This window comes from Oryctolagus cuniculus, chromosome 2 (genome assembly GCF_051225735.1).
Source record: "Oryctolagus cuniculus isolate XC-2025 breed Fujian yellow rabbit chromosome 2, ASM5122573v1, whole genome shotgun sequence".
NCBI classification, from domain to species: Eukaryota; Metazoa; Chordata; class Mammalia; order Lagomorpha; family Leporidae; genus Oryctolagus; species Oryctolagus cuniculus.
In genome coordinates this window covers 164,165,705-164,181,433 of record NC_142868.1, presented here as the reverse complement: position 1 = coordinate 164,181,433, position 15,729 = coordinate 164,165,705, and the positions used below count along the sequence as shown (strand labels likewise).

Genomic DNA, 15,729 nt, shown 5'->3' with positions numbered 1-15,729 from the left:
TTTATTAATATTTATTTATTTGTTTATTTGAAATGCAGAACGAGAGAGAGAGAGAGAGAGAGACCCACCTTCCATCTGCTGGTTCACTTCCCAATGGCTGCAACAGCCAGGTCCAGCCAAGCTGAAGCCAGCACCCAGGAACTCCATCCTGGTCTCTCCGTGGGTAGCAGAGGCCTGAGTACTTGAGCCATTTTGTGCTGCCTTCCAGGAAGCTGAATCTGAAGGAGAGTGGCCACCACCCCAACAGGGGATGCTGTTGTCACAAGCAGCAGCTTAACCTGCTGTGCCACAACACCAGCCCCAGTTAACTCTGTTCTTTGGAGTTTCAATTCTAAAGTGCTGTAAAGAAAAGCTGGTTAGTTTAAAAAAATAGAGGCAACTCCAATTTACCATGAGCTTTTCAAAACAGAAACACTAAACAACAGCCTTTTGCCATGTAGAATAATTGGTTGCCTTTGTGATTTGAAGTTTCTCCCTGCATCCGACATCTCTTCAAGCCAGGAGTGGTGGTACTTAGAATTCTGCCATTAAGGATTCATCAAGGGCTCTACTTATTGTACTTTTCTTCAAAAATGAAAATAATACCTTGAGAAATTACCTTCTAAATAATTTACACTAAGGCTTGATGTCAGCTATTCAGATTGTTTAAATTTACCAGGGGGTGGGAGATGGAGGTGTAAGGAATAGTCCCTAGGTCATGCTGAGAGCACTGATGGTCTGAGAATCTGGTGGAAGGAAGGCTCCAGAAAGGACAAACAGTAGTCAAGGTTGAGATGAGAGTCACATCTGGGCTACGCCTGCCCTTCAACAGTTGTGTCAGAACTGGCTCAAGGAGAACTCCATCTTGGGAGGATAATGTACTGTGTATGTTTTTGCTTTTGTTCCTTTCTTTCTTTTGTTTTTAGGCAACTTTGCCAGCGACTGTCCACTAGATGGGTGGCCCTCCGGGGACACAGTGCGGCTGACTGTGTGCGCATTTATTTGACCGTAGCCAGGAAATGGCCGTTCTTTGGTGCCAAGTTGTTTCTTGCAAAAGTAAGAATGAATGGGAGGGAGATGCAAAATAAGAACTTTGGTTTACATAATTGACCAGATTTGCCCCAAGATTTAGTGTATTTTGCTTTTTTAAAAACAAAGAGAAATTCTCAGGAATTTGAAGAAAACAATAGAGGGACACTAGGGAAAGGGCAGGAAAGCATCTCCATCTTTTCCCCTCTGCTCACCTTTCCCCAAACCCTAAACCATTGCTTAGACTCCTTGGGCTGATCACGAGTCTGTAACCACTCGAGTCCTGCTTTCTTCTCTTCATGCACTCATTCATTTACTAACTCACTCATTTGCTCATTTTCTTAAGACTGAGTTCTGTCTGCCGTAGAGCTAAGCTTGGGGAATCCATAAACCCACAGTTTCAGATGGGTTGTACTGGTACTTGTGGGACTGCTTCACTTACTATAGTCCAGAGTTGCAGCAGATCTGTAAACGAGCCGCTGTGTGGTAAACATGGTTAAAAGTGACACAAACAGAGTGCTGCAGACACACCTGCTAAGAAGGACCAGCTCTCTCCCCAGGGGAGAAACCACACTTTCTAATTTTTCTGTGTCTGTTCCACCAGGTCACTTTTTACTCTGTCAGAGTCTTCGTGCACATCCTGTCTTGTGCTATATTTTTCTGTGTTTTATCCTCACTATGAAGTTGTATACTCCTTGAGAGTATAGACCCATTGACCCTAAAATCCTCCTCTGGTGCCCGTTATAATGCTTTGCACATAATTATTATTGCATTAAATGTTTGCTGATAGTTGTGCAGCCTTGGACAAGTCGGTGAACCTCTCTGGATCTCGGATTCCTCATCTGTTATGAACAGAGATGGACCAAATAAAATCTAACATATCTTCTAACTCTGATTCTGAGTGACCCTTTCATTAAGCAAGAAATTATTTCTGCTATAGAACTGGAAGCTGTATGCTAAGTTAACAGAAAGATGGTAAAGTTAGTATTTTTAAACATGTGTAAAATCAATGTTATATTCAGGGAGCTGACATTAACTGTAGTTGACCAAAGTACATTTTTTTTTTCAGGTATCTATCCTTCCTGTATATCTCTCTGTATTCGCAGGAAACTGAACACACCCCTAGTTGAATACAAGTCCCAGCCAATCAAGAAAATCCAATTCCAATTCCTTTTCCTTTTATTGGTCTGTGGATACCTAGTTTGTTAATGGTGATAAGGAATAGCCTTTTTAAAGGTTTCATTAATTTAAAGAGAACAGATTTCATAGATACAAACGGAGAAGATTTTCTCATATAACTGGTGTCCTTGGATGCAGAAAACTGACTATTTTACTCTGCTCATGGCAAAAACCAGTGCAAAATGTTGTCTGTTGACTAGGGCCAGATGACATTTGTGGTATTTGTGTAATTTTGCTGGTTGACAGATTTTCTATTATTACTGCCAGGTAAATTATTCCCATCATAAGAAGTAGTATGCAAGGTTGTAGGATACTGTTTCTCCACTGATGCCAAGAAGGCTGCTCCTTTGAACTGGTCCAGAAGTATACAACTGGCATACTGGGAAGAAGCCTTGAAAAGCTTGTAGTGACTTTCTGAGAACAGTCAAAATTTAATTCTCATGATAGCAGAGATTGAATGTAATTCAACTTATATAGTCAGTTTCTGTCTTTCTCCACTCTGATAATATATTCTGTGCTTGCTGACATAACATGCTATTATTAAATAATGACTATTGGGTTTCATGTTTCACAACAGGTATTTTTCTTCCTTTATAACCCGTGGAGGTCAGGAGTTACTCCTTTGTTTGCTTAAGGTGTCCCTCTCTGTGTGTGTTAAAATGGACACAACATAAAATTTACCACTTTAGCCATCTTTTTTTTTTTTAAGGTTTTTTTTTTGTTGTTGTTGTTTATTTTTTGACAGGCAGAGTGGACAGTGAGAGAGAGAGAGAGACAGAGAGAAAGGTCTTCCTTTTGCTGTTAGTTCACCCTCCAATGGCCGCCGCCGCCAGCGCACCGCACTGATCCGAAGGCAGGAGCCAGGTGCTTCTCCTGGTCTCCCATGGGGTGCAGGGCCCAAGCACTTGGGCCATCCTCCACTGCACTCCCTGGCACAGCAGAGAGCTGGCCTGGAAGAGGGGCAACCAGGACAGAATCCGGCGCCCCAGCCGGGACTAGAACCCGGTGTGCTGACGCCGCAAGGCGGAGGATTAGCCTATTGAGCCACGGTGCCGGCCCCCACTTTAGCCATCTTAAAGTAGCCAGCTGTGTGGCATTAAGTACATTCACATTGTTGTGCTACTGTCATCACCAGCATCTTCTGTACGCATTAAATGCTAACTCTCCATTCTTTCCTATGCTCTAGCTCCTTGCAATCATCATGCCACCCTCTGCGCCTCTGTAAATTTGACTACTCTCAGTGCCACATAGACTAGGAATCATACAATATTTGTTCTTGTGCTACTGGATTCTTTCACTTAGTATAATGGCTTCAAAGTTTATTCATGTTGTAGCAGGTGTCAAAATTACTTTCCTTTTTAAGGCTGAATATTTCATTGTATCTATGTCACATTTTGTTCATCCATTTATCTGCTCATGGGCACTTGAGTTGAATGCTTAATATTTGCCTATTCTTTGTAAACAACCCTCAGTAGATAAATTGTAACCTAGTTTGTAATTTTGGGGATTCTGATAAGTTTTACTGTATAAAGATAGTACAAGGTCCATCCTAGTTCCATTGTAGTCTTGACATTGTTTTATAAGATTTAATTAAGAGAAATATTTTTTGTTAGAATTTTAGTTGTTAACAACAAAACAATCATTATGGAATGCTCAAAGATATTCATGGGTTTTCATTGGGTTTTAGCAGTGGGAGATCTTTAATATAATTTCATTGCTTTTGCAATAAAAATTTGGTAGAAATTATAGTATTTGTCATTACTACTGATCACATAGTTTTATATTTTCTTTTTATTCTATCTTTATACTAGACATTGAACTTCAGCTCTAATAAACTTTCAGGCAAAGTATACAATTGCAATAATCCTTTACACATCTTAAGGTTATCAATATATTTTTGTTTCATTAGGATTGTGGTCATCATAGAAACCCTGAAAGCTTTGTCGACTATTCACCTCATGAAACAAAAGCAAAATAACATATTAACATTATCGTAGAGGAGGAAATTGAGCCTGAAGAGAGACTTAGTAGCTTGTGCAATGCGCACATAACCGAATGGCAGATTTGGGTCTCCAACCCAGCTCTCCCAATATTAAACTCACTATATTTTCATTATACCACACAACCTTGTCCTTGAGAGAGATTTTTAATGATAAACTGTTGTTGTATAATGGAAAATGTTACTTGGAACGTAGACTAAAATATTTCTGTAATTTTGCTTAGCATTTGTAATCGAGTGTATTTTTTACCTGTCATAGCCCATAACTCCGTCATCACTAGGAAGTACTTTCCTTTGGCTGGCTATACATGAAGATGGTTTAAGCATCTTGGAATACACCTCCATGGTAAGAGTCAACCCTAAACTTTTGTGTTGAGTCAGTTGTTTCCATTGATCGTTATATGGTAAACAGGAAGTAATGATATCTTTTTTTTTAAGATTTATTTATTTATTTTAAAGGCAGAGTCACAGAGAGAGGGAGAAGCAGAGAGAGAGAGGTCTTCCACTGGCTGGTTCACTCCCCAAGTGGCTGCAATGGCCAGAGCTGGGCTGATCATTACCAGCCCCGGTAATGATATCTCGATCTAATTTTCTCATACACATTTTTCCTAACATTACCAAATGAATAGTCATTTTACAAATACAACTGTGATTATAGCTTAATCTTTTAAAACAAGAAAAGGTGGATCATCTATTGTGTATAAGAAAAATATTGGGGTAGGCACTGTGGCGTAGAAGGTAAAGCCACTGCCTGTGATACCAGCATCTCATGTGGGTGCCAGTTCACATCCTGGCTGCTCCACTTTGTGATCCAGCTCCCTGCTAATGGCCTGGGAAAAGCAGTGGAAGATGGCCCAAGTTCTTGGGCCTCTGCTACCTACATGGCAGACCCAGATGAAGTTCCTGGCTCCTGGCTTCTGACTGGCCCAGCTCCAGTCATATAGCCATCTGGGGAGTGAACCAGCAGATGGAAGATCTCTCTCTCTCTCCTTATCTCTCTGTAACTCTAACTTCCACATAAATAACTAAATCTTTTTTTAAAAAAATTGTAATTATAGTTTTTTTTTCCTGAGATGGCTGAGACAACCATTTTTTAGGTGTTAGGAAGATTGTTTCCAATATAAAGTAACAATTATTTATTTATTTATTTGACAGGTAGAGTTATAGACAGTGAGAGAGAGAGAGACAGAGAGAAAGGTCTTCCTTCCGCTGGTTCACTCCCCAAATGGCCACTATGGCTGGCGCTGTGCCAATCCAAAGCCAGGAGCCAGGTGCTTTTTCCTGGTCTCCCATGTGGGTGCAGGGGCCCCAGCACTTGGGCCATCCTCCACTGCCCTCCCAGGCCACAGCAGAGAGCTGGACTGGAAGAGGAGCAACTGGGACTGGAACCTGGCACCCATATGGGATGCCAGTGCCATAGGCAGAGGATTAACCAAGTGAGCCATGGCGCCGACCCCTAAAGTAACAATATTTAATGTATCATTAAAATAGACTTTAGTTTCACTAAGACTTCTGTGACATAATTTCTATAATTTCCCATAATGCCACCAGTTCACTTTAACATATTTAATATCTTACCACATAATTAAAAGTACAATCAAGCTATGGTTTCTATGTGTTCATTTGTCTGAAACAGTATTTTCCAACTTATTTCATGTATGGGTTATATAGTAAAAATTTATTATTATTATTATTATTATTAATCTGCTGGGCAGGAATTGTTAAATTCAGATGTATAATGTGCTCCTCTTATCTGTAGCTATAGACAGAGATGAGTAAAATTTTTTGGAAACAAAGCTATCCTTTGGTGTGTAGTTATTCTTTCCTCTTAGAATTGCTAAAAATACTTTTTCAAAAGACTTTATTTTTTTATTATTTTTATTTTTTGACAGACAGAGTGGACAGTGAGAGAGAGAGAGAGAGAGAAAGGTCTTCCTTTGCCGTTGGTTCACCCTCCAATGGCCACTGCAGCCAGCGTGCTGCAGCTGGTGCACCACGCTGATCCGAAGCCAGGAGCCAGGTGCTTCTCCTGGTCTCCCATGGGGTGCAGGGCCCAAGCACTTGGGCCATCCTCCACTGCACTCCCGGGCCACAGCAGAGAGCTCGCCTGGAAGAGGGACAACCGGGACAGAATCCAGTGCCCCGACCGGGACTAGAACCTGGAATGCTGGCACCACAGGCAGAGGATTAGCCTAGTGAGCCGCGGCGCCGGCCAAGACTTTATGTTTTCTAAGTAGCTTTCTTGAATAGGTAACTTGTAGATAGATTATAAAACCGATGACTTCAAGTCCTTGAGTCGCCTTAGTTAGAGACTCTTCCCCCTGGCCCCAGGAGGCGACCATGCAGGCTGGGAAGCAGACGCTGAGGCACTTGGTGCTGGAATGATCTGCTCGGTCTTCATTAGATGTACAGATTTCTTTCCTTTTAGGCTATACGTTTCTTAGTCATATCTTAAAAATTGTTTTATAGACACAGTGGGAAAAATATTTGTTGCATATATGACAAAACGTTGGTATTCTTAATATACACTGATTCTTATACAGCACCAAGAAAGTTAGGAGCCTATCAGTACACAAATTAGCCAAGGCAATTCACAGGAGAAATAAAATAGTCAATAAATGTATTTGAAAATGTTAATCTCACTAGTAATTAATTAGTAAACTTAGAACAGCAAGATTAGATTTTTCTCGAGTCAGGCTGCGGTGATTTAAAAGAATGAAGTGATTCCAGGTTAGCAAGGCTGCAGTGCTGGGAAGGTAGATAGGTATAATCTTGCAGAGGAGAATTTGAAAACTTTTTCAAAAATTGCCCTAGGGTGGGCATTTGGTGCAGTGGTTAAGACTGCTTAGGAGGCCCACATCCCATACTGGAGTGCTTGGATTGTAGTCCTCACTCCACTCCTGAGTGGACTTCCTGCTGATGCACACTCTGGGAGACTGCAGTTGATAGCTTAAGCGCTTAGGTCTCTCCTCTACCACCCATGTGGGAGTCCAGGATGGAGTCCCAGCTTTTGGCTTTAGCCTATCCCAGCCCTGGCTAAAGCAGGAATTGGGGAAGGAGACCAGTGGATGAGAGATCTCTCTCTCTCTCTTTGTCTCCCTCCCTCGCTCTCTGCCAGCCTTTTTCTTTTTCTTTTTTTTTTTCCTTGAGATTTTTATTTATTTATTTATTTAAAAGAGTTACATAAAAGGAGAGGCAGAGAGAGAGAGTGAGAGGTCTTCCATCCACTGGTTTACTCCCCATTTGGCTGCAATGGCTAGAGCTGTGCTGATCTGAAGCCAGAAGCCAGGAGCTTCTTCTAGGTCTCCTGCGCGGGTGCAGGGGCCCAGGGACTTGGGCCATCTTCCACTGCTTTCCCAGGCCATAGCAGAGAGCTGGATCAGAAGTGGAGCAGCTGGGACTCGAACTGGTGCCCATATGGGATGCCGCACTGCAGGCAGCAACTCCACCCACTGCACCACAGGGCTGGCCCCAATCTGCCTGCCTTTCAAGTAATTTTTTTTTAATTTTAAGTACTTAATAATCGTCCTTATTCTTTGAACTAGCAATTCCTGTTGTTTGATTTTATAACCAAAACAATAATTAGGTATACGCCTTATGAAATATCTCTAGAAGCAATCACTGGAGTATTGCTAAAGTTAGTGAAAAATAAAAAATGATTTAAATATACTGTAATAGGAGATTGACTAAATAAGGAATTGCCTATAAAATAATTTAAAATGATATTATACAAGTACTTTAGTAAAAGATGAAAGATTTATATGATCTGAAGAGAAACCAGAGAATATACAAGTACTTTATTTTATTTTATTTTTTTGACAGGCAGAGTTAGACAGTGAGAGAGAGAGACAGAGAGAAAGGTCTTCCTTCTGTTGGTTCACCCCCAAAGTGGCTGCTATGGCCAGCGCACTGTGTCAATCCGAAGCCAGAAGCCAGGAGCCAGGTGCTTCCTCCTGGTCTCCCATGCGGGTGCAGGGCCCAAGGACCTGGGCCATCCTCCACTGCACTCCTGGGCCACAGCAGAGCTGGACTGGAAGAGGAGCAAGCAGGACAGAATCCGGCGCCCTAAACGGGACTAGAACCCGGGTGCTGGCGCCGCAGGTGGAGGATTAGCCTAGTGAGCCTTGGCCAAGTACTTTAGTTGTCATGGAAAGATGTCCACATTATGCTGTTAAGTTTAAAAAAAAAAAAAAAAAGGAGAAGGTGAAACAGTGTGCATGATACTGTAATTATATACATCATAATTAATCTCTCAGAGTGAAACAAAACAGATTTGCTAATAGTTAACCATTTTGACCATAAAAAGTGTCATTTTCATATGATTCAACATAATGCATATAAGAGAGATTTCTAAAATGGCATATCAAAAAATATTAACTGTTATTTGCTCCTGGATAGTAGAATATAAGTACTTTGTAGTTTCTTCTATTTTCTAATTTTTGTGGCAGTGAGTTATATTTGCTTCAGAATCAAAATGTACTTTAATTGTAAAGGTAGAGAATGCCTAAATAAAATTTGTAACACTACTATCTATTTGAATCATAGATTTCATTTTAGAAAATAATTTTTGTGTTATACCACAATTAATATCAGCATTTTAATGGAATATATGTTATTAACAGTTTCTTGTTTTCTTTGAAAATAAAGGGTATATAACATATTTACTTTTTCTTCTCTTTGAAGAGGTTAATAGTCAGCTATGTGTACAAGAGTCTAATGACCTTCGGAGGCTATCAGGATGATTTCATGGTAGTCATCAACAATACGCATTCAAAGGACAAACCAACAGAGAAGTTACTTTTTTCCATGGCAAAGCCCAAGGTGAGTGGAAGCCTTTGTGCCAAATGTTTTATGCTAAATTTTTCTCATTGAAACATTTATGGAGCAAAGACTATGCTCCAGGTGGGAGAAAGACAGTATTTGATATATAATCAAACACCCATGAACGTGAACACTGGCTTACCTCATCTTTCGAAGCCTTGATTTCTTCAACTAAGAATGTGATACCACCTATTTTTTTTTGTCTTAAGAGTTCAGTGAAGGACATTTGTAAAGTATTTAGCATGGTGCCTGGCATACAGAAGGTTAAAAACAAATGGTCATGGTGTAAGTTAGATTGTCAGGTACTTTATACAAATTAACTTATTTACCTGGGGTTATTCACTTTATGGACTCACTACAGGAAGTAGCAGGATTTTATAATTAAAGCATACCAGTTCTTTTACTATCTTTAATAAACTATATAGTTGTAATGTCTGTAAGTAAAGACAATAAATAAAAAGGTGACATTCTAATATGTGATTATAAGTTTAGCATAAAGAATGGAAAATCAGTTTTCCTAAAACTTTAAACTGTTTTAAAATTGTCAACTAAAAGAGACTATACTTCTTCAGAATCTGAAGCTTTTTTTAAAAAAATGGCAGACAGCTTTCTTAATGAAGTCTGGACTTAAGTAAAGACCATCAGCCACTAATGCAGATCATGGCACATTTAGTACTTTAGCTTAAATAAAGAGTGGAAATGATATGCTGAATTGCTTACACATGGCTTTGATATCATTGATAGAGTTTTGCCAATGACTGTCACATTTCCTAGTGTTGCCACTAAATTTCTATATTTTTGAGTTCCCCTCTACTGGCTTATGGAGAACGTGTTGGTGCTGTGATGGGGTGGCACGTGTAGCACTTTGCTGTCTGGGATAAAGAGAAATGAGTGCTGGGAACCCCGGGCACTTGCAAGGCAGGCTCGCCCATGGCCAACCCTTCACTGTCTTTCTGAAGTGATGAGAACTTCTCAGGAGCATAACGATTGTTTTTCTTGTTTTAGATTCTTGAAATCACTCTTTTGATTGCCAGTTATATAAACAACTTTCATCAGCAAAAGGCAGCATTCCACCACCTCTCTGCTCCAGCTCTCCTCTCAGCCCGGACTGGAGGACCGCAAGCCAGGGCCATGGGAAGCCAGCCACCTCTGACAAGCAGTAGACCAACCAAAGGCCCCACCTTGCTCTGAAAGCGAAGATCCGGAATGTTCTCCTCTCATGCACTGTGTGGTGGCTGTGTCGGCTGCACACTAGGGCAGCATGGTGCCCCGTCCTGGTATTCCTGACTATAACAGTATTGGGGGTTACTCACTTTTATTTGATTCTTAAATATGCAAATGAGTACTAGGCATGAAACAAACGTAAGATTTGCCAACATGGTAATTTTCTTAGAGCAAATGGGTTACAGTACATCTGTCCTTCTCCCTTCGACCTCCCATCAGAAGTGTTGTGCACTACGGTTGTTCTTTCTTTTCTTTTGAATGTTCGGTAAATCTTCAGAAAGGAAGATACAAAACTCCAACTTGATAAACTAGTTGACTGGAAATGCTGACTGCCAAAAATTAAGTACTGTAATTAAATGTGCTTTTACTGAGTAGTATGGAGTTTGGAAAAAGTGGCATACACAGCGTAAGAAACAGCTGCAGGGTGGTGTGCAGGGGTAAATTTCTAGAGCAAGTGCAATAAATATTTTGGCTCCGTGAATTATTATGTGAGAAAACAGGAGTTAGGTAACCAGAACCTCCTATGTGGTATTAAAAGTATCCCCTGTCACCTTTGCAGATCACTGGGGTGTAAATTTTAAAATGAGGCAGCGATTCCTGACGTTTCTTGGCTGTCAGCGTAGCCCACGCGCTCTGGAATATTGCCCACTTTCATTGCATTTGCCACTGGGTCATTTTGACCTTGCTGTGTGAAATCCTATCTTTGAAAACAAAGATAATCCCTAAAGCCTTGCCCTTCATACCATCCTTCCTAATTATAGCTTGAAAATACATTTCCAAAAGTATTTTTAAAGCTAAAATAATTCTTTTGTCCAAAAAGAATTTTTTACTGCCAAGGAGGTAAAATTTTAGTTGAGAGAACCTTGAAAAGTATTACTTACTGAGTTTTGTAAGTGGTCTGTGTATCCCAGGATGTATCAAAACCGCGTCATTAGTATTCCTACTAAACATGAAACTGTGATAAGACATGAAAATTATATCATAAAAATGTTTAATTTTAATAGCAATCATGAATACACTTAATTTTATTTATGTGTAGAATATTTGTATTTATTTTTGAATATATATTTATCACTTTGTGTGTCTTTTTTTTAAAACCAACCTGAGAAAAGTGTTAGCTGCTGAGTGACTGTGTCGGCAGAGCCTTCCTGCTTCTCTCTCTGCCTTCTCCCTGCGGCAGTGTACTGTTCTCACATGAAGCCTTTTTAACCGTTCCGTCCTGTTTGAGTATCCTTAGAAGGGACAGAGCCAAGAAATACATTGCATAAGTAATATTGTGCTTTATTGGTAATAATTAAAAGAGGATTTTAAAGAGCTCCATAAAATACACGTCTATTGCCCATTTCCCCTACATGTTTTGAGCCATAACCGCTCACTGAGTAAGCAAATTAGTTTTTGAGAATAAACCATTTAGCAATTTGGGAAAACTCTCAGCAGCTTTTTGCCTAGCATACAGTACAGTTTCTAAATTCCCTGAAAAGCATTTAATCACCCATGGTTGGTGAGCCAGAGGCTTGGCAGAGCTGTGACATATGTGTGAGGATTTCCTTCGCCAGCAATAGTTCATTCACTATTTGGTAAGCCCCCACCCCCACCCCCAACCTTCTAATTTAAACAAGTACTGAGGCTTAAACTGTAGTGCCATAGACTTGGCATTTATTTTTGATAGAGCAGAGATAAAATATTTTGATGGAAAGAAATCAATTTTCTGTAACTGATGATGTGAAAATTTTATTTTAAAATATTCAAAGTATGTTATTATGATTGGTTACAAGAGAATAATGTTAACATGTTTAATTGTCATATTTGTCTCCTATCATTTTCTTTCCTTTCAATCATAATAAATGATTTACAAAACCCATTTTGAGCGTTTTCTTTTGAATAATCTTCAAGAAACACGTAATGTCTTCATTGTCAAAGCTGAGGTGTATGACTAGGGAGAATGGTGGTTATTACCTCCTTCAAGGCATTCATGCTTTGTCTTCAGTGTTACTTTGTTTTATCTGCATAAAAGAAAGCTATTTTGACAAATTGTAACTTTAATACATATCTATGTATATATAGATATAGATATACAATATGTAAATACATAGATAGAAATTCTGGTTCTCTTACTATTTCATCGTAAGTCCCTTAAGGGAACTTGTTTCATATAGGAGAATTGAAAGGATGACGTTCTAAAAATTTATTTTGAATGTTCTGGATGGTGTGTGTGTGTGTGTGTGTGTGGGTGTGTTGCATGTGTGTGCATCCTTAAAGTCAAAGTCCATAGCTTGGAAATGAACTTAACTCTGAATTTAAAGAAGTTAGTCACAATGTAAAAAGAGTTTTTGTTTTAAAAATATGTTTAATAGTTGGTTGTTTGGCATTTTTTCCATAGAAATAAAATGCATGGCAGCCAGTTTCCTAGAACAATACATTTAGCCCCAGCTGGCATCCTGAAGGAATAACCACCGTAAAACGGCTGTTTTTAGAAGAAAGCTTTGTGTCCCTGTGATGCCAGAACACTTTCTCCCATCCCCCACACCCAGCTGCTGGGGAATTTGGCGCCCTCACTGCTTGAGGGGGTTTGGGCTGTTCTGCCCAGGAGAGGCTCCAGCAGTGTGTGTGTTGGGGGTGGAGGGGGGAGGCAGCAGCTGGAGGAAGTGGGCAGGCAGGGGTCTCCCCAGCTTCAGGCAGAATTTACATCTCCTCCACATTCGCCCCATGCCCTTTCCCTCAGAGAAGAAAGTGATGCCGCTGCCACAAGAGGACCTTTTTTTTCCTTTTAAACTTCAAGTTAAGATAAATCCATACATAATTATTTAGGGCACTGTAAGATTTGTCCACGTATCAGTGGGACCAAGACTCAGGCTTTTCTTGGACATTGATGTGGGAAAGTGGACCCTGTAAGGAGGAGTTGATGGCCTGGGAAGGAGGCTGAGGAGAGGAGACAGATACTTGCTGTATACTGTGATTTTATTTGTTGAATTTAATTTTACCTAAATTAAACATGGTCACAATGATTCAGGAGATAACAATTACAATCAGCATCAACCCCAAACCTTCCTTGTGTGCTTTATAATTATTTTGCAGTCCACTAATGGACAAAGAACAAAACTTCATTAAGGAAACATCTATTAAGAAGTAAAACCAACATAAGACACAAATTTCTTTTTTAAAATTTTTGTATTCGAAGATTTATTTATTTATTTGAGAGGCAGAGTTACAGTCAGAGGGAGAGACAGAGAGACGTCTAAAATGGCCAAAACAGCTGGAGCTGGACCAATCAGGAGCCAGGAACTTCCTCTGGATCTCCCATATAGGTGCAGGGGCCCAAGCATTTGGGCCATCCTCCACTGCCTTCCCAGGCCATTAGCAGGGGCAACGGGATCAGAAGTAGAACAGCTGGGACTCAAACCCGCGCCCATATGGAATGGAGGCACTGCAGGCAGAAGCTACAGGACACAGTACCACAGCGCCAGTCCCAAGACACAAATTTCACAGCAGCACTTGAATACAGGGTACCTTCTAGCATTTTGCTAACATAATCTAATAAACAGTGTGTGTGTGTGTGTGTGTGTGTGCATGTGTGTTGAGGGGTGGGGATGAATCTCTGAAAGTGCTGCTGGGTTATAGTATGGTCTTATTAAAACCAGCTGGGTCACTGGGAGCCACATGAGAAACCTGGATTGAGTTCTTGGTTCCTGACTCTGGCCTGGCCAGCCCTGGCCACTGTGAGCACCTGGAGGGTGAGCCAGTGCATGAGACATTCTCTCTCTCTCTCTCCCTCTCTCCCTTTCAAATAAATTCATCAATTTTTTTTTATTTTTATGTATTTATTTTTTGACAGGCAGAGTGGACAGTGAGAGAGGATTAGCCTAGTGAGCCGCGGCGCCAGCCAAATTCATCAATTTCTAAAACAGATGATGCTTCCTTAGCAGCTGCCATGACAAAAGAAGGCCAAGTCCCTCTCTCCCTATGTGGCTCCAGTGAATTCCCAGGAAAAGTCCATAACAACTGAAGGTTGGGTAACACCAGAGGAGATGGCTTAGTCTGGAGTTCCTGGGAAGTCAAGTTTATAGAAGGTGTGTATCCTTAGAAAAACTTTCTAGTTAGCTTTTGGATTACCTGCAGATTATAGGATGTGCCCTCCCTTGCTTCTCTCCATCCCTGTCTGGGGATGAGTGAGTATTGTCCATAATGATGCCATGCCTGCATTGTTCTAGTGAAACATCTTTCCATAAGGTTATCATTGACCTCTAACTGCCAACTCCAAGGACTCCAGATGGTCTAACTCTCTGCTGGATAATATCTCAAAGTCATCATGACTTCTGTTTGTCAAAAGTTTACAGAACATCAGGAGAGAGAGAGAGATCTTCCATCTGCTGGTTTGTTCCCCAAGTGGCCACAACAGCCCTGGGGCTGGGCCAGGCCAAACCAGGAGCCTGGAACTCCATCTGGGTCTATCACATGGGCAGCAGGGACCCAAGCACTTGGGCTACCCTCTGCTGATTTTCCCAGGCCATTAGCAGGGAGCTGGATGGAAGAGGAGCAGCTGAGACTCACCCTGTGCCCATGTGGGATGCTGGCGTCCCAGGCAGCAGCCCTGCCGCTGTGCCACAATGCTGGCCTCTCCATGACTTCTGAGCCTGGATCTCCTACTCTGTGCCCCCAACAATGTGTTCATAGGATTATCAATTCACCAGTCAGCCAAGAGAGAAACATTGACTTGTCTCCCTTTCCCCAAGGCCTCCCTCTCCACTGTCTAAGAGCTGCATCAGACAGAACTCTTTCTGTTGTAAATTTCAAATTTCAACTTAAACTAACCTGGCTGAAAATGAGTAAGCTTACTACAAGGATACTGAGATGTCTCCTCTACTCAAAGGAGGAGCTGGGCAGTGAAGCCACAGGAGAGGAAGACACACAGGAGCCTCAGGGACAGCTGAGCTGTAAGACCTGTGCCAGGGCTTTCTCTTCAGATCAGTGCGGGTTTGCCTCATGTTCTCCAACTACAGGAGAGCTGCTTCAGTTAGCAGAAAACATGCGAATTTCCTCCAGGGGGGTGGTGACGTGCTTTCCTGAATCCTAGTTTGAAGAATTCCAGGAAAGGATTCTTTTATTATTATTATTATTTAATAACTGTGAATTTACAGAGTGCAACTTTTGTATTCTTGTGGCTTCCCCCCGACACCTCCCTCCCTCCCTCGGCCCTCCCCTCTCCCACTCCCTCTCCCATCCCTCCTTTCATAGAGTTTCATTTTCAATTACCTCCAGGAGAGGATTCTTATTTCGCCAGATCGTGTCAGGTGTTTAGTCAACCACCAGACTCACTCAACATTAGGAAAATGCCTCAATAAATTACGGAAAGTCTTTATAATGGAATGTTGTGCTTCCATGAATGTTCATAATGCATTTTTTTCGACAGACAGAGTGGACAGTGAGAGAGAGAGAGACAGAGAGAAAGGTCTTCCTTTGCCGTTGGTTCACCCTCCAATGGTTGCCGTGGCTGGCGCGCT

At 41.1% G+C, this 15,729-nt stretch overlaps 1 protein-coding gene across 6 annotated transcripts in view; it reads left to right on the top strand.

Moving 5' to 3' along the window:
• Nucleotides 1-12,092, top strand: part of PLEKHH2 (pleckstrin homology, MyTH4 and FERM domain containing H2) — a 111,193-nt gene extending 99,101 nt beyond the window's left edge. For 5 of the 6 annotated variants that reach the window (XR_016229412.1, XR_016229411.1, XM_089326475.1 and 2 more), the window contains 4 exons: nt 906-1,035; nt 4,446-4,532; nt 8,870-9,007; nt 10,013-12,092. Coding sequence is in view for 3 of the 6 variants with exons in the window: in XM_089326475.1 (XP_089182601.1) it covers nt 906-1,035; nt 4,446-4,532; nt 8,870-9,007; nt 10,013-10,198 (541 nt within the window). In the remaining 3 variants the exon portion in view is untranslated. Of the gene's footprint in view, nt 1-905; nt 1,036-4,445; nt 4,533-8,869; nt 9,008-10,012 lie in introns of those variants that run through there. The other variant, XR_016229413.1, reaches the window with a different exon arrangement.
• Nucleotides 12,093-15,729: the final 3,637 nt, after the last annotated feature.